This window comes from Lissotriton helveticus, chromosome 5_1 (assembly GCF_964261635.1).
Source record: "Lissotriton helveticus chromosome 5_1, aLisHel1.1, whole genome shotgun sequence".
Taxonomy (NCBI): Eukaryota; Metazoa; Chordata; class Amphibia; order Caudata; family Salamandridae; genus Lissotriton; species Lissotriton helveticus.
In genome coordinates, this window is record NC_136065.1 from 1,251,466,284 (window position 1) to 1,251,485,762 (window position 19,479).

Below are 19,479 nucleotides of genomic sequence, written 5' to 3' on the forward strand. Positions count from 1 at the left end.
ATGTAAGTAATAGTAGAATGTTAGTATGTAATTCTACTATAATCTAAGTATGTAATGTTAGAATGTAGGGCTGTAATGAGGGGAACCTTGTGGAGTTTGTACACGGTGCTGGAGAAGATGGTTGCCTTGCTTGTAAAGGTGGGCCTCAGCAAGGCCTACTAGTCCTAGGGGTTCGCCCTTCCCTGCACGCAAGTCCTCAGACCAGTAAATAGAAGTTGGCATGGAAACTGAAATGTCAGAAGAGATATTTATTAAACCTCATGAGGTGGAACTACATTCACACAACACCCTTCGGTAGTGTATGAAGTAGCACAAGAAGTAGAAGAACCATGGGTCTTTTATACCCACACAGGAGCTCAAAAGAAGGCGGTACAAGCACACATAGGAGAGCTACATACATAAATGGTCATACAGAAATGCAGTCAACAAAGAAGGAGGAGTTAACAGTTGCTGACTTCAGTAGAAATATCCTGACAGTAACAGACCTAAACAGGTGCATGGGCAGCTACAAGATCAACTGAGCATGTGCAGAGTAGCAGAGGCTAAGTATAGCCAGTCCTTTGAGCAGAGCACAAGAGTAAACTACAGAGAAGAAGGAAAGAGCACATGGCGAGCACATGGCAGACAAAATGGCTGCCGGAAACAAGATGGCTTCAGCTAAATGCTAACACCGATCTCTGCCAAATTTCCACAGACTACCTTTTAGCATTAGCTGAAGACATTTATGATCTGGAATAGTCCGAGTACACATCTTGTATGTCAATCCGCATCATATTATCAATTTTTTTTAACTAGCATACGCTGGGCATTCATTTGTGCAACATTATGTTTAGCAGGTGTACAGGCAGTAATACAGATGGAGAAAAGCATTGGACCACATTGTATACATAAGCAGCATGTCAGTAGAATTGCAAACAGTATACATAGGACTATCAGCACTTTCCAACCCCAGGTAACAAACAATTACAGGTTACAGCACCGAGACCGCCCTCATCGCAGCCACCGACGACATCCGGACCCTGCTTGACAAGGGGGAAACAGTGGCCCTCATCCTCCTGAACCTCTCCGCTGCATTCAACACGGTCTGCCACCGCACCCTAGTCCAGCGCCTCAGCAACATCGGTATCCAAGAGAAGGCACTGGAGTGGATCATCTCGTTCCTCGCCGGAAGAACACAAAGAGTCCGCCTCCCCCCGTTTCGCTCCGAGGCCACCGAAGTCATCTGCGGCGTCCCGCAAGGATCTTCACTCAGCCCCACCCTCTTCAACATCTACATGAAACCTCTCGCAGCCATCGCACGCCAGCACAACCTCAACATCATCTCTTACGCCGACGACACCCAGCTGATCCTCTCCCTCACCAGAGACCCCGACACCGCCAGAACCTGCCTACACGAAGGGATGAAAGACGTTGCCGAGTGGATGAAGGACAGCCGCCTGAAACTGAACTCGGACAAGACGGAAGTCCTCATCCTGGGATCTTCGCCTTCCGCCTGGGACGACTCCTGGTGGCCCCCAGCCCTGGGCACCGCACCCAAGCCAACCGACCACGCACGCAACCTGGGCTTCATCCTGGACCCCTCCCTCTCGATGACCAGACAAGTCAACGCCGTCTCCTCATCGTGCTTCAACATCCTGCGTATGCTTCGCAAGATCTTCCGCTGGATCCCGACCGAGACCAGGAAGACTGTCACCCAGGCACTCGTCACCAGCCGACTGGACTACGGAAACGCCCTCTACGCCGGAACCACAGCCAAGCTACAGAAAAGACTCCAGCGCATCCAGAACGCCTCCGCCCGACTCATCCTGGATGTCCCCCGACGCAGCCATATCTCCAGCCACCTGAGGAACCTGCACTGGCTCCCCATCGACAAGAGGATCACGTTCCGGCTCCTCACCCACGCACACAAGTCTCTCCACGACCTGGGCCCCAAGTACCTCAACGACCGCCTGACCTTCTACACGCCCACCCGACAGCTACGGTCCACCAGCCTCGCCCTCGCAGCCGTACCACGCATCCGAAGAGCCACCACCGGAGGAAGATCCTTCTCTTACCTGGCTGCCAAGACTTGGAACTCCCTCCCCATCCACCTTCGGCTGACCCAGGACCATCTCGCCTTCAGGAAACAACTCAAGACCTGGCTGTTTGAGCAGTAGCATACCCCTCCCCCAAGCGCCTTGAGACCCTCCCGGGTGAGTAGTGTGCTATACAAATGGCATGATTGATTGATTGATTGAACAATGTCCAAAACCAGCTGGCAAAAGTCCATGTGCCAGTATCAGGATGTATCTTGGCAGCAATCCTATGAAGTTTAGAGATCGCATCTAAAACTGAAGGGGCATGATCCGGTATGTAGACACAGCTACTTCCGATGATGCGACATGCACCACCTAGATCAGTCAAGACTACATCTAGGACCATATGGTTTTGGAGCGCCACAATCCTTGCAATTTGCAATTCCTCTGTAATGTTCCCAAGTGCCATAGCTGTCTGATTGGTCACAGCTTCCACAAAACAAGTCAAACGTCTTATTTTCCTACTGTTCAAGGCAGCACCAACAAAGAAGAACAGTCCCAAATTGAAATCAACATATTGTTGTAGTGCAGTGTCAGTCTGGTCCACCTCATCATTACTTATTGTCCTCTTGTATCTGTTCTTAGAGATATCATTAAACAATCAATAGTCCTTGTGATATGATGCAGGTGCCAAAAACACAGGCAGTAACAAAAAGGACACGTAGCAGACTCCAGACCATCCAACAGGCAGATGGTAGTATCCTTTGTTACCGCAGACGAAATAGTTATTATGTGAAGACATAAAGCTGCTGTTATTTGCATCTTCAATGGTCAAAACCTGAGTACATTCACTTCTTCCTACTGGAATTTTCCCAACACTGCTTATACACAAATCTGCTCGGGCTCTAGTGACAGCTATTACAAATGGTCCATTGCCCTTAGCAGTTCGCAAATTTGGGTAAACATAGGGTGTAGAAGCATTTCCTGGTCGATACTTCTCCCACTCCCATTTAGTCCCCTTAGCTTGTGAATCACCTTCGTCATCAGGGTAACAGGCTTTATTAAGGTAATAATTTATTCTCCCTACAGCCATACTAGTAATGTTAGCCTCTTGAAAAGCGATTAGAACTGCAAATCAGGCTTGACAAGAACCATTATGAGAGAATGGAAGAGGAATGAAAGGTGTTCCTCCCTTTTTCTGGTGAGCAGTCATCATCCCACACACCCAATAGTTAGTAATGTTCAGAACATTGTGAGTGTGGTGTAACATCTGGATGAGCGTATTGTTCAGATAAGATTGTCTATGCTTCTGCTCATGATATGACAGAGTAAAATAGTGGTGCTCAGTTCATACTGGGGTAGTGGCAGACAGCAGTTGTCGAGCAGGAGTCACTTCCTCTAAAATCCAAGTTATCACTGCCATAGCAACCACAGTGACAACAAATTCAGCAATGCACATGGTCTTTTTATCACAGATTTTTGCAGTAGTTAATGTGTTCCCCACAGACATGGTCATTTAATTGCTGAAGTAATCATTGGAGCTCTAAAGTCCTGGGCAGCTGTTGGTTTCTTCACTGAGGGTCAAGACGGGTGTCACTATGCAGGACCGATCCCCCCCTTGCCATATCAGCTCCCTTTCACTAACCCAGTTGCACAACCAGTCTTTTTCAACAATGAAGGTTCGTTCCGGGGTCTCAGTTGGTATTGGGATACACCAGGGATCGTGTGGTCGAGGTCTAGGTGATATGTCTTGGCCTTTCTCTGTATCCAGAATGTCTTGATGGATGATCAGGGCAGCAGGCTCCATCAAGGTAGACGGCACCTTTCTGCAATGGGTGGAGTGCACCCAGTTCCTCCTATTCCTCACTCGAACCGCAGTTCTCGTCGCGAGGAGAACTTGCTCTGGTCCACGCCACCTGAGCTCCAAGCTGCTCGACCTCTGGAAGGATCGGACCATAACGTGGTCCCTGGGCCAGAGTCCGTGGGCCTCACCTGCGGACCTGTCAGGAAGAGCTTCTAGAACCTGTTGATGAACAGAAATCAAACTGTCAGTCAAATGTGAAAGGTAGTCACTCATCAAAATGCTTGGTACATCATGTATGGGGCGTGGCTTAGGAATTCCCCAAAAATTCATAGGCCTTACAAATACCACCTCATATGGTGTAAGCCCAGATCGTGAGTGTGGCACTGATCTAATGGACAACAATGCCAAGGGTAGTGCATCAGGCCATTTCAAGGATGTGGAAGCCTGTATTTTCACTAGCTTCAATTTAAGAGTAGCATTATATCTCTCCACTAGCTCTGCTGATTGTGGATGGAAGACATCCTGAAACTTTTGCTTGATCCCTAATCCTTTTAGGACATATTCAACAACTTGCCCAACAAAATGGGGTCCATTATCACTCCATAAAAGTTTACAAACACCGAATCTGGGGAAGAATACTTTCAGAAGCACCTTTGCTGTAGTAAGAGCTGTATTATCCTTCGTAGGGTACGCCTCTATCCACTTACTGAAGGCACATACCACTACTAGAATATACTTCAGATTGTTACAGCGTTCAAGCTGGATGTAATCCATTTGCAAAACTTCAAAAGGTGCAGTTGGTATAGCAAACCCTCCTGTACGAGTTTGTGTCCCTTTACCAGGATTATACTGAAGACAAATCAGGCAGGACTGTATTGTCTTTCTGGCCGTGCCGGCAATCTCTGGATGCTCCCAAACTTGTGTGAGCAATTTTGTTATCGAAGAAGCTCCAACATGTGCCGGCCCATGTGCCATATGAATCATAGGTTGTAAATAGGCTGTGGGCAGTTTCCATTTATTCATCTCTTTATTTCGCCAACAGCCCTCATCATCCAATGTTCCCTCTTTGGACCATTGTTCAAGTTGTTCAGCAGAAGCAGATCTCTGCATGTCTAGCACTTCCTGCCTAACATCATGCCAAAGTTCAGCCTGTGACCTTAGATGTGGTGTTTCGCTGCGTTGCAGTTTCACGGGCTGTGTGATCTGCGAAGGCATTGCCTTGTCCTATTTTATCGGTCACTTTCTTGTGTGCGCTACATTTAACAATTGCTATTTTCTTTGGATATGTCAAGGCAGTCAAAAGATTATGCACCAATTCTCCATGCAGTATTTGCATCCCGTGGGATGTAAGAAAGCCTCTTTCCTTCCAGAGTAACCCAAAATCATTAGCCACTCCAAAAGCATAGCGGCTATCTGTATAAATGTTCACAGACAAGTCAGTACTAAGTTCACATGCTCGTGTCAAAGCTATTAGCTCAGCTGCCTGAGCTGACTTCTGTGGGATACGAGCTGTCTCAGCTACTGTCTGAAGTGTTGTAATTGCATATGTAGCTGATGTCGTGCCATCTGGTAACTTCAAACAAGACCCATCAACCCATAGTTCCCCATCAATGTTTGAGAGGGGCGTGTCTTGCAAATCGACACAACCCTTTGTCTGTTCCTCAGTAAGGAATATACAATAATGAGACTCCTGTGACTGAGGCTGAGTTGCTGGGTACGGCAACAAAGTAGCTGGATTCAAAGTTGAGTGATATGAGGGACCAAGAGTGTCAATTCGTATCCTGTCAAATAAGCACTAGTTAAGTGCTGCATTTTGATTTGGATCAGAAGGGCATCAAGTGCATGGGGTACAAACACCAACAGCCTGTGTGACAACACTATCCCTTCACTCTGACGTATAGACACAGCTGCCGCTGCGACAGAACGAAAACGCCCAGGCAATGCATGAGCAACTGGATCGAGAACAGCTGAAAAATATGCACAAGGACGTTGCTTGTCACCGTGTGTCTGTACTAAAACTGAAAGTGTACACCCATCTCTCTCGTGTACATAGAGCGTAAAAGTCTTAGTGTAATCTGGAGTGCCTAACACTGGTGCAGAAAGAGCTTGACACAACTGATGGAAAGCATTTGGGCATTCATTTGTCCATGGAAGGGGAATTGGAGTGTCTTTAGTCAGAAGAGTCAACAAGGGTTTACCAATGTGTGAGAAACCTAATATCCATTGCCTACAAAAATAAGTAAGACCAATGAATGCACGGACATCTTTCTGAGTACGGGGCACAGGCGTGTCTAAAATATCTTGAATTCGGTCTGGTATAAGTGCACGTCCCTCCTTAGACAGAAGGTGACCTAAATAGGTAACCTTCGGTCTACAATATTGCAATTTCTTCCGTGAAACTTTGTGGTGGTGCGATGCAAGGAAGGAAAGCAATGACAGCGTTCCTTTTTCACACTGCTCAGGCGTTTCAGGGGCCAACAAGATGTCGTCAACATACTGTATGAGAGCCACCCCAGTCGGCACAGAAAAAGAATCAAATTGTCGTTTCAATGCTTGGCTGTAAATACTAGGACTCTCTGTATACCATTGAGGAACGCTACAGAATCTAAATGATCGATTATTCAAAGTGAAGCCGAACAAATACCAGCTGTCAGGATGAAAAGGGATTGAGAAGAAGGCATTCTTCAAATCAATCACGGTAAAGGTAGTAGCAGTCAGAGGAACCAAAGTAAGAAGTGTTGTGATGTCAGAAACTACCGGGTATTGTGGCACTACAAACTTGCTAACCTCTCGTAAAGCAATTATAAACCTTCTTCCACAACCTCCACTTCAATCAAATCATGAACAATGCGTACGAGTGCCTCTTTACCATCTTGAGAAAATTTGTATTGAGGCAATTGTGGCAATGAAGCTCCCTCCTTGACACTAATATGCCCTGGTAGAATAACCATTTGCCCTACATCAGTGTCCGAAGTGGCCCACAAAGTACTAGGGACTAAAGCCAATGCAATATCCTCTCCAATAAGACAGGACTTCTCAATCACCGGATAGTTATCATTCAAAATAACACGCACACCTTCTTGGGAACAGTGTATCATAGCCCTAAAATACTTGAGCATATCAAGACCCACAATATTGTCCGGTGTGTTAGGGGAAAGCAGAATTGGACATGGCGCAGTAAATGTATCAACATCGAACTGATCAGTAGAACCCAAAACATGTGCTTGGACATAGGGACCCTTCTGATCGACTGGGACTTCAACTGATTCCTTACCCCATCCTAGGCATTCCTATGCATAAGCAGAGTCCTGCAAATCTGAATTCAAATAGTCAGATATTTGCTATTGGTTACGCCTATCAAATGTATTTGAAGAATTTGGAGGACGCCCAACTGTCTCAAATCTAGCACGATCATCCATACCTCCCCTATGTCCTGGGGTCCCAGGGCGGTCTCTCATTAGTCCCCGACCACGCTGATACTGTGGAGGGTGCGAACGAGGACATTCAAAAGCCCAATGTCTAATTTCCCTGCAGTAAGCACACCGATCAGCAGACAAAGTAACTCAGGAAAAAGAAGGTGCACCAGGGCGATACATTGCACGTCCAACCGACCACTATTTCAATAAGAAGGACCATAAACCTGAGCAATCATAACCTTTGTTTTCAGCTTCTTATTCTTTGTATCCTCATTAGCTTCTAATTCCTGACGTTCATAATACTGAGCCATAGTCAAAAGAGAGACTGGGGAAGACGCAATCCATTTTTTTCTGCTGACCTTCAGGCGACTAGCTAATCCTGGCAACATATTTGCGACAAATTTGTCAACAAACATATGCCTGCCTGTGTCATCTGTCATTTAGCTATGTCATCCGACTTCTGGTAGGATTTATATTTTTAGATTTTGCGCTTCCTCTGCTTCTTCACTGCATTCTGGTCGCTGTACTACACGTGTGTAAGTGGTGTTAGTATGCGTTTATACTAACAAATGAATCATGGTCCTAGGGAGGGCGACCTCTCAGGCGCAACTCATACAATGTCCCAGGGTGTGCATTCGCGGGACATTTGTGTTTGCTATTAGAGGGCGGGTGCATGGCTTCCACCCTGTGATAGCAAATCCTTGTTTAACTACTTGAAGCGAGAGGAGGAAAACCTTGTATCGCTTTAATAGAGGGGATGCGGATGGTATGAAAAGAGAGGAAATAAAAGCGGGGTCTCACCCGTTCATTTAAATGATTACACAATGGTGAAGGGAAGGGATAGGGCCTGAGGTGACTTGTGCAAACATGCACTGTGGTGAGTTTTACATTTGGAAATAATTCCCCTTGTATCCTGAGGGCCCCTGGGGGCTAACTAGCGGACCAAGTGCTTCCAGTAATCGCCACTGCGCTTCGTTGCAGAGAGGTGGTTCAGGCCATGCCCCTTTTTACACCTCTCTGTAACGCAGCTCTGTGGTGCTTACTGGAGGTACCTAGTGGGCTAGTTGGACCCTGGGGACCCTCAAGTTTCAAGGGGACTTAATCGCTCAACTTAAAACGGCCACAGGGCGCGTTTACACAGTGGTGAAGGGAGGGGGCGGGGCCTGAGGTGACGTGTGCAAACACGCCCTGTGGCACATTTTAAGTTGGAGAAATAATTCCCCTTCAGTCCTGAGGGCCCCTGGGGGCCATCTAGCCCACCAGATGCTTCCAGTAAGAGCCACTGAGCTGTGTTGCAGAGAGGTGGTCCAGGCCATCCCCCTTTTTACACCTCTCTGCAACGCAGCTCTGTGGCGCTAACTAGAGATAACTGGTGGGCTAGTTGGAGCCAAGGGACACTCTGGATTCAAGGGGACTTTATCCTACAAAATAAAACCGCCACAGGGCGTGTTTGCACACGTCAGCTCAGCCCCCCTCCCTTCACCAGTGTGCAACCGCGCCCTGTGGCGTGTTTTAAGAGGTAGTTTTAATCCCCCTGCCCTATTATTTACTAGGGTCTTACAGAGGAGGCCATGGTAATCACAGGGGTAACCCAACACATAGTGTTCCCTAGTGTATGTAGGTGTTTTAACTGTATTTTAAGTGTCTTTTAGCATAGCACTGGCTCTAGGACTGGTTATTCAGAGTCAGTTACCACGAGTACCCTTCTAAAAAAGTTGAGGAGGTCTGCCACTCTATCACAATGATGATGTCATTAGTGATGTCATCAGTGATGTCATTTGAGATGTCATCAGTGATGTCATGAGTGATGTCACTGACCATGTCATGAGTGATGTAATATGTGACATCAACAGCAGTGCATTGCGGGCGCGTGAGTTATAGTTAGCTAAACTAACTATAACAGGGGAATTTCTATGGTTTTGTAGGAGTGAAATGTCCAACTAACTATAACTATATATATATATATATATATATATATATATATATATATATATATACACCCTGAGAGTGTGGCCAATCCTTTTTCCCTGTTGTGTGCGATATATATATATATGGATATATATATATATATATATATATATATATATATATATATATGGATATATATATATGGATATATATATATATATATATATATATATATATATATATATATATAGATATATATATATATATATATATATATATATATATATATATATATATCTATATATATATATATATATATATATATATATATATATGCTCCAAAGGCCCCCCTCCCCCACCAGGGAAGGAAGCAGCCGCACTCGCGTGGAAGATTATAAACAATTAGTTTATTGCACAAACAGGACGCGTTTCGGCAGACGTGCCTTTTTTCCCTGTGTCAACCTGATTTACAAGAGTTGCCGCCATTTAAAGCATTCAAACAGATAATTACACATTTTTTCTCTGTGAATTCATAAACATAAAAAGCGGACAAAAACATCATTGTTTCTTTGGTGGACATTTTGAAGTGTTTTACTATATAATCAAAAAGAGGACCATTTCACTGTTTAAATAATAAATTGTTATCCCGCAATACATGATTTGGAGTCCTTCATCATATAATTCATGAAAAATGATATAAACAATTAAGCCCTGTATGGGCAATACCGCTAAATTCATGATATATCAACAAAATTGAGCCCTGTATGGGCATGCTGATGGTGTATGTAGTTCATACAAATTAGCAAAGAATCAATTTCCTCATTGCTATATAAGAAGTACATTATTGATGTTCACCAAGAACATAGAAATATTTACGTCAGTACTGGCAGAAAAGGTATATATAAATGTCACTTGATACATCTAAGAAACAAGATATTATTATCCAAGATGTATTGAAAGTTCTTCTTCGGAATTGAGGCCAAATGGAATGACAGTATGTAAATCAATAATATACCTTGATTCAAGCCTACGCAATTTTTGCAGTCTATCTCCACCTCGCTCAATCACTGGAATAGGGTCAATGCAATAAAATGTTAAAAATATTCGGTCACTGTTATGAACTTCGGAGAAGTGTCTCGCCACCGGATAAGCGGGATCCTTATTTTCAGTAGCCCGAGCATGCTCAAGAATTCTCTTTTTGGCAGGTTGTTTGGTACTGCCAACATAAATTTTCATGCAAGGACAAACTAAACAATAAACACAGAAAGGTGTAGTGCAAGTCAAGAAAAAATGTATCTTCTTGATAACCTTTATACCTGGCAATTGAAATGTTTGAACCTTTGTGCTGTTCTTGCATGCCTTGCATTTGGAGCATGGAAAGAATCCTGTCATAGTATCTAGTCTAGGGACAAAGGAAACTGATTGATAATGACTCTTCACTAAATGATCTTTCAGTGATCTGCTACGCCGGAAAGTTATCTGTGGTTGTTCTGGTAGATCTTTACCGATCACCAGATCTGACTTAAGAATATGCCAGTTCCGGTAGAGTATCCTTCTCAGTCCCTCTGTTTCACCAGAAAATGTGGTGATGAATCTACTCGATTTTACATCTTTTTCCGTAGATTGTCTGCGTTCTTTCAAAAGGCTATTGCGTGAAATCTTCTTTACTTTTTCCAAAGTCTGATTTAGTAAACCGCTCTTGTATCCCCTGACCTTAAAACGATCAATAGCATCTTGTGCTGCTTGTTCAAAATCTTTATCATTTGAGAAATTTCTCTTGATGTGAATTAGCTCCCCATAAGAAATACTTTATTTCAAAGATGTCTGATGACTACTACTTGCCTCAAGGGTCGAATTACCGGCTGTGGATTTTCTAAACAGCTTCGTACTGATTTTATCATCTTTGATAAAAACTTGAAGGTCTAAAAAGGATACCATGGTTTGACTCATCTGCCCACTGAAGTGGAGATTAAGGGAGTTGTTATTAAGTAGATCAAGGTATGTTTCTGCCTGTGATTTGGGGCCCTTCCATAGGATAAATAAATCATTGATATACCGATGCCATGCTACAGTGCAGTTCACGTGTTCATTAAAGGGTTCCGCCCAGGCCACCAGCTTCTACCACCAGCCCACAAATAAATTCACGTAGCTGGGGGCGAAGCAGGTGCCCATCGCGGTCCCCCTTATTTGCCGGTAGTGTTGCTTATCAAAAAGGAAAATGTTATTACAAAGAACAAATTCTACAAATTCCAACAACATTTCATTGTGTTCAGAATATTCAAGAGGTCTTCCTTTAAGAAAATACCGGACTGCCTGTATGCCCTTTTGATGATCAATGACGGTATATAGACTGGTTATATCCAATGTGATCATCCACATGTCAGTTTCCCAAGGTATATCCATAATGTTCTTAATGAAATCAGTGGAATCCTGAATGTATGAGGGCAATTTTCTGACAAAGTCTGCAAGGAAAGAGTCAATGTATTGAGACATAGAGTCGGTTAGGCAGTCAATTGAGGAGACAATCGGTCTGCCGGGTGGTCGTTTGGTGTCTTTATGCACTTTTGTTAAGTGATAAAATGTCGATGTTACAGGATAAGGGCAAACCAAAAATGTATGCTCCTTATCATTAATCATGCCTCTTTCTGCTCATTTCATGAGCAACTTACGGTATTGATCAATGCTTTTGATGTATTCATCTCTGCTAAATCTTTGATAGCAGTTACCATCCGACAATTGACGCATCGCCTCCTGCGCATAGTATTCTCTTGTCATCACAACTACGTTGCTGCCCTTGTCAGAGGGTTTAAATATTAGCTGAGGGTTATCCTGTAGTTCTTTTAAAGCTTTTTGTTCTCCCCTGGTTAGGTTATATTGTGGGTTAGGCACGGTAGCTGTTCTCATTCTTAAGAGATCTTGATTTACTGCTTGTTCAAATACATCAATGGCATCATAAGTTGAAACTGGTGTAAAAGTCGATTTTGGTTTAAAGTTCGTTGGTCTTTGTTTGATGCCAAATCTTATGGCTTCCGTCACATTCAATTCGGGGTCTTGAGAGTCCGTTGGTACTTGACTGGAAATGAGTTGCATAGCTCCGAGATCAATGCCAGTCAATGTAGAGGGTTCCATTTGTGCACCAGATGTTACTGACAAAGGTAAACGATTTTCACCTCTTAATTTAAAGAATTTTTGTAATTTCAATTTCCGTGAGTAGAGATACAGATCAATGCGAGTTGGGGTGTATTCCAATTTCTTAGTTGGGCAAAATGTCATTTCTTTTTTCAACACACTTTCTTGGTCTTTAGATAGCTTATGTTGTGTCAGGTTAATGATGGAGAGATCTACAGGTCGTATCCCTTTTTCAGGTGTCTCTGGCTGCGTGTTTGAGTAGCCATTCCTAATTGTCGTCCTGTATCTGCCGCCCCTGCTTGTCTTCCTGTTGCTCGGCTTTGTCGGTTTTGTGGGGCCTGTGGTCTGCCTCTCCCCCCTCGTTGTCGGGAGTTGCGCATTAATTGGAACTCCTCTACAAAACACCCTCTACCACTCAAGGGATATGTAGTTGTACCTGTGGGTTCCTCCCCTGGTTGTTCTGTGTCTGTGCTCACATATATGTGTGTACTAAAAAAAACAAAGGTTACAGGGACGTAATAGTTAGGCTCAGGTTTTCCTCATACTAAACCAGTGTACTTCAGCAGTTAACTCATGCCCCTGCAATGCACTGCTTATGACCTCACATATTACATCGCTCATGACATGGTCAGAAACATCACTGATGACATCACTAATGATATCTCAAATGATACCTCCAGTCCCACACAGTGTGATTGCTTAGAGGTCTTTTGAGGCCATGCCCCCTTTCTCTACTCTGCAAATGCATCTCCTCATGTTATGTTATGTTATTCTGAATTTCTTACGCGCACGGGCACCCAGGGGTTTCATGGCGCTGACAGTGAGGAAAGATTGAAAAGCAGATAACCTATCCAGAAGCTTGCTTGAAGGTCTTCAAGGCTCCCCGAAACTCCATAAGATTAGTACATATCCTGAGCGACAGAGGGAAAGAGTTCCACACCTTTGGGGCAAGATAAGCAAATCGGCACCCACCCTGACGCTTCCGTTTGAAGGAGGGTAGGGTAAGAAGGGACAGATGGGCAGAGCGAAGATTGCGGGTAGGCTCATGCTTGACAATTAGATTATTGATGAACATGGGGCTTTTCCCGTGAAGAGCCTTAAAAGCCAAACATCCTACTTTAAATATTACCCGTTGGGCTATGGGTAACCAGTGGAGAGCAGCCAGCAATGGTTTCGCCGATCTCCCACCGCGATGTTTGAAGATCAATCTGGCAGCTTGATTTTGCACAATTTGTAGGCGCTTGGACAAGAACAAGGAGAGACCCATGTAGATAGAATTAGAAAAGTCTAATCGGGACAAGACCAGGGCGAGTACCACTTGGATGAGTGCAGAGTGAGTGAGCAGATGAGCGATTTTTCTAATTTTGCACAGTTGATGGAGGCTGGAGGAAATCACAGCTCCCACCTGGCCTTTAAGAGAGAGATGAGAGTTGATGGTGATCCCGAGGCTTTTCACCGAGCGAGAGAGGGGGAGGGAGGAGATCCTATTGTTGACGGCCAGTAGTGGGGGCCCCAGCTGATCGAACTTTTGCCCGGGAGTACTAACTCAGTCTTCCCTGGGTTGAGTTTTAGATGGTTACACTCCATCCACCGTTGAATGTGCAGCATGGTCGCCTGGAATTCCATGACAGAGTCAGTAGAGTCCAGTGGGAAAATGAACTGCAGGTCGTCAGTGTAGTTGTAAATTGTTACCCTCCTGTTCTTCAAAGAATGTAAAAGGGGTTTGAGATATAAATTGAACAGGAGGGGAGACAGTGACGAACCTTGCGGGACACCACAGGTGGTAAACAATTTGGGCGCGGTAAAGTCCCCAAGTTTGACTGCCTGGGTCCGATTGCTCAGGAATGATTTCACCCAACTGAGAGCCGAGCCTCGCAGACCAGCCTGTTCGACACGGTGTAGTAAGATGGTATGATCCACCGTGTCGAACGCTGCCGACAGGTCCAGGAGCACCAAGGCCTGATGTATACCCCTGTCGGCGTTGGACCTCATAGTGTCCAGAACTGCGAGAATCACGGCTTCAGTTGAGTGCGCCTGGCGGAAACCGGCTTGATTGGGCTCCAAATAATCCGATGTTTCAATGAAATTGGAGATACAGCTTGCCACATGGGCTCATGCACTGATGGTTGGAGGATTAAGTCCCCTTGGCTCCAGAGGGTCCTTGGGGGCCAACAAACCCCCCTGTTACCGCCAGTATGGTCCACACTGCAGGATTGCTAAGAGGTCTTGAGATGCCAAGCCTCCTTTTTTGCACCACTCTGCAAATGTGCCTTCTGACGTACTACTGGCTGTGGTATGAAGCCCCCTTGGCTCCAGAGAGTCCTGGGGAACAACTATCTCTCCTTTTACCTCTAGTAAGTCCCACACAGCATGATTGATGAGAGGCCTTTGGAGGCCATGCCCCCTTTCTCCACTACTCTGCAAACGTGCCTCCTGGCACACTACTGGGTGGGGGAAGAAGTTCATTTGAGTCCTGAGGCCCTCAGGAAGCAAGAGGACTTAATACGCCAACCATCAGCATGCCAGGAGATGCATTTGTAGAGTGGTGGAGAAAGGAGGAGTGGCTTCCAAAGACCTCTCAGCAATCCTGCTGTGTTGGACATACTAGAGGTAACAGGAGGACTTGTTGGCCCCCAAGGACCCTCTGGATCCAAGGAGACTTAATCCCCCAACCGACAGTGCACCAGTAGGCACCATTGCCGAGTGATGGGGAAGGGGTGTGGCCTTCGGCAGCTTGTCAGGAGAGTTTTCCTATTTCTTCTTTTTTTTAAGGCCATTTTCCATTTTCACCCCAAGGACCCCATTCCCCAGGCATAGGTGTTTTTTTAATGAGTGAGGGGAATGGGGGGGGCATCCTGGGCCGATTTTGGCCACAGAGACCCCATGCCCAGTAGAAGGCAATACACCAAAACACGTAGGTCCAATCTTGATATGAAGCTAGGATTGGGTAAATGCTCTGAAAAGAAAATAGAGGAAACAAGAATATAGAAAATGCAATAAAATATTGGAATTTTACCTGGAGGAGTGTTGTGTCTTTTTAACTGTGTGCCGCTCGCTGTGTGTGGTGCTCATGAGGAGAACGCCAAAGGAAACAAATACATTTATAATGGATTTTTAAAGTAATAGATGGGCAGGGCACACGCCCCCCTCCTGGCTGATTTCGGCCCCGGGGACCCCATTCCCCAGGGCATGCCTCTTTTTTGCCCTTTTTAAAAAAATAAGTAGGGAGGGCGCAGTGCCCACCTCCAGGGACTATTTTGGCCCCAGGGACCCTATCGCATGGGGCCTGGCCTCTCTGTTGGGGACTGCAGGGGAGACTGAAGACCCCTGCTGGCTCACCACGTCCTGCGGGAGCTGGCAGTGCTTCAGGACAGAGGGAGCTGCTAACTTGCAGCTCCCACTGTCCAAAAGCAATTCTGCTCCGCTTCATGCACAAGAGAGCATTTTACATGCTCTCCAGCCAAGCCATAGCAAACTGCAGTTTCCTGGGGGTAGACACCCTGGACATTGCTGGAGGCAGCCCTAGGGATGGCAGTACCCAGGTCTAATATTGGCCCTTGGAGGTCAGGGTGTTTCTACCATGTCCCTTTTCATTTTTTTGTAATACATTTTTTTGTGGGACTTGTTTCAACCGAGTCACAAGAGGGCTGCTAGTTGAAGTGCTGGCAGCCAATCAAATTATAGTAGAGTTTCAGTAGCCGGATGGGCTCCCAGATATCTATATTTTTTAAACTTAAATATCTCTGAAACTACAGAAAGGATTTACACCAAATCACAAAGAGCACGCTTTTTGGACCAACATCTAGCTTTCTGCCAATTTTGTGTAATTCCGTTTAGGTGCTCGGAAAAATCCCCATAGACTTAACATGGGAAAATTCCTTTTGGGACCCCCCTTTTTTCTTGGCCCCATTTGACAGATCACCCCACAACTTTCAACACAGCAGCTGAACCAAACGTGAAGTTTTGTGAAAATTTCATGAAGATTCACCGAGCAGCTGCAAAGTTATGGAAACCTTGGTCCTAACTATAACTACCTACTGGCAAGCCAGTGGGTAATATACATATATAGTTTCGAGCTTGATGTGATATGTGGAGCCATTGCCACGCCTTAGGACCCGCATCCACTCCGGTGTGCTTACAGCGACTTATGGTGGAGTTGGAGCTTTAAACTTGTCATTTCCAATGCATCGCGCCGTGAGGCGGCAGCGGATGTGTTTAAATGTACCCCGATGCAGCGAGCAGAACGGGACCGTGATAATGGCATGCAAGGTTCTTTACGTACACAATTCATTAGACTGGAGAGGCTCTTGGAGCGTAAAATGGAGGATAAGCGCATACCACGCGGGTTACGCATTTATATAATTCCATCTTACGAGAACACAGATTCTGCTCGTCTCGAGGAGTGGTCAGAGTATACCACTGACATTTCAGTTGGTATGCTCAAGATCCTCATAAAATTTGCTTGGAGCGATTGAGAGAAATGTCTCAAGGAGATTGCTGATTTGGAAGCTCTGATTGCTCAAAATCAGGATACCAAAACAAAGGATGAATTATGTGAAACCATGAAACAACGCCTCAATGCCTATCAGGAAAAAATTTAATTGAGGAAACGTACTAAATTCAACAGAGATGCCAGAGATTACAAGCAGGGAAGAATTTTAACCTTTGCGCGTAAATTCGATGGGCCACGGAAGGCATTAAAGAACGCGCCTCCAAGACCACAGAACCAAGGGATACCTCCGAGTCTAAGGTAAGCACGAATGCGGAACAATCTGGTGACGTTCGCTTAAATAATTTAGGTGCCTTACCTGCGTGGAGCAGTTTTTTCGAGGAGTTCCAACTCATGGGGAATTCAAGACAACAGGGAGGGCGTGTCAAACCCCCAGAAACTAAACACCAAGACGACGCAGGACATCGAGAAGAGGCGGCTAGAACAAACCAAAGTCAAGGTATTGCAGGCCAAACATGCAACAAGAGAGGGACCAGGAGATAGTGCCAGCGGAAGATCTGAGAATCGTTAATCTCACACCTAAGAAATGGACCAAAGATGAAGAATCGGTACTCAAAAAGGGACTCACCTTCTGTCCTACCAAGGAATTGTAATATACCCAAATACGCACTGACCTCTACCAATTTACCACAAAAATAAAACTTCATAAATTATTCAAATTGAAAGGTCTACAACAGCAGGCCATTGACCACACACCCGCAACAATCCCTGGCTCACGACCTGAACATAAAACTGACGTCCTAACGGGTGATGACCTAAGGGCATTGCAAAGCATGGCCAGTCAGGAAATTGATGACACACAAGATGGAATTTCATATGTTTCCAACGTTGAAAGTTTTGGCATCAAACAAAAATCTGTTAAAACAAATTTTAGGCCAAAATCAACATATATACATATGACTCCTTTTGACACAATTGACACCTTTGAGGAATCAGTCAAAAAAGACTTGCTGAAATTAAGATCAATAAATCAAGCAACTTGAATACCAATCTAACTACGGGACAGAGACATGCACTACAATGTATCCAGAGTGATCCTGATGTGATCTGTAAACCCTCTGATAAAGGAGGAAGTATAGTACGGATATGTGAATACTATGTACAAGAGGCCCATTGACAACTATCTGATACAAAATGTTACAACTGAACAACCAAGGATGAATATGTAGATAGAATTAAACAATATCCTGTGCTTATTCAAAAATGGGCAGACAAACACATGCTTGATGATAATGAATATAAATTTCTGACGTGCCTACATGCTGTTACATCAACATTCTATCATCTACCTACAATACATAGGGACACCCTTCGACCACCAGGGCGCCCAATTGTTTCTTCAAAGAGGTGCCTGACGGAATCTATGTCCCAATACATCGACTTCTTTTTGGCAGAGTTCGTGAAGATGTTGCCTTCGTATATACGAGACACGACCCATTTCATCAGGATCATTATGGATATACCTTGGGAACCGGACATGCTGATGATTGTTCTCGATGTTACTGTTAAGCGGAAACATGCTGTCACTACCACTGTGTAATTATGCTGCCTTTTATTGTGTGTTTTATCCTGAAAGTACATCTTGTAATTTTTATTCACGCTATATTTAGTCTGGTATTAATGTTCTGTGCTGTTTGGGCAGGTTGCTCAAGGAAAACTTCTATTTTCTGTAACACGTTCTTTCACTTGCCTATGCCTATGCTTGTTGAGTTAGGACGTTATAGCGATGTTCTCATTGCTTCCCTCACGTGTGTACCGGTATTCGGCTTCCACATGAGGGCTGTAAACGTTTGGGAGCGGCACAGTATTTAAGCCAGCTTGAGAGATGCGACGACGCTTTGCTTCATCTGAGCGTCACCGCGAGTGTATCAGTGTTTCCTGAAGCTCCCGACCTCCGCCCTTCTTCCGTCCCGCAATACCTTGGTATCCAGTTGCTGCTCATCGCTCTTGAGTTCTTTGTGCAAATCTTCGTGTATCCTTTAAAAATAGAAGCAGACAACAGAACTTACCTGGACATTGCATCTTCATCGGACACCGAGTCTTCAGTCTTCTTCCGGGAGCAGCACGTCACCTCCGTTGGAACTTGTAGTAAGGTTTTATTAACCGCGTCCTCCCTGCTATTTTGACATTCGTGAATCTTCCTGTTAAAAGGACAAGAAAGGATTGTAAAGACTTTTTGATCAGAGCATGATGCTGACATTGTTCCGCTTGGCAAAAAGGCATTGGCTAAGAATGTATTAAGTTTACTGGTTGTGTGTGTGTGAAAAAAACCTTGGTAAACACAACAGTTTTAATAGTCAAAAGTATAAGCGCATTGTGTACTTTATCCGGTGCTGTGAAAGTAAACAAGCATTGGTATAATTCATGAAAACAATAAGCTTTGATGAAAACAGACAACAAGCATTGGTGCAAGCAAACAAATGTTGTTACACTCTCAGGAGAGTAAAACTGAGATTCAGTTCTGTAAACAAGAACACAAGAGCCTATTGGTCAAGCATAGGATATTTCGGTGGTTTTTCTTGTTATTTGTTTCTTTTTAGATCTGAAGAACCCCAATTTAACCACTGTTGAACAACAGTTATCAGGTATGTTCTTGGGTTATATTAATAACTATTAAACCCACTAACAATATTAACCGATCGTAATGTAACAAAGTTCTTGTTCAAGATATTCATGATATTTAACCTTATGTTAAAG

At 44.6% G+C, this 19,479-nt stretch overlaps 1 protein-coding gene across 1 annotated transcript in view; it reads right to left on the minus strand.

The window, feature by feature from the left end:
* LOC144752615 (uncharacterized) overlaps window positions 1–19,479 on the minus strand; it is a 230,719-nt gene that overhangs the window by 137,889 nt on the left and 73,351 nt on the right. Inside the window, exon 3 of the mRNA XM_078640494.1 lies at window positions 18,792–18,923. Within this exon, the coding sequence (XP_078496620.1) occupies window positions 18,792–18,923 (132 nt within the window). The remainder of the gene's footprint in view (window positions 1–18,791; window positions 18,924–19,479) is intronic.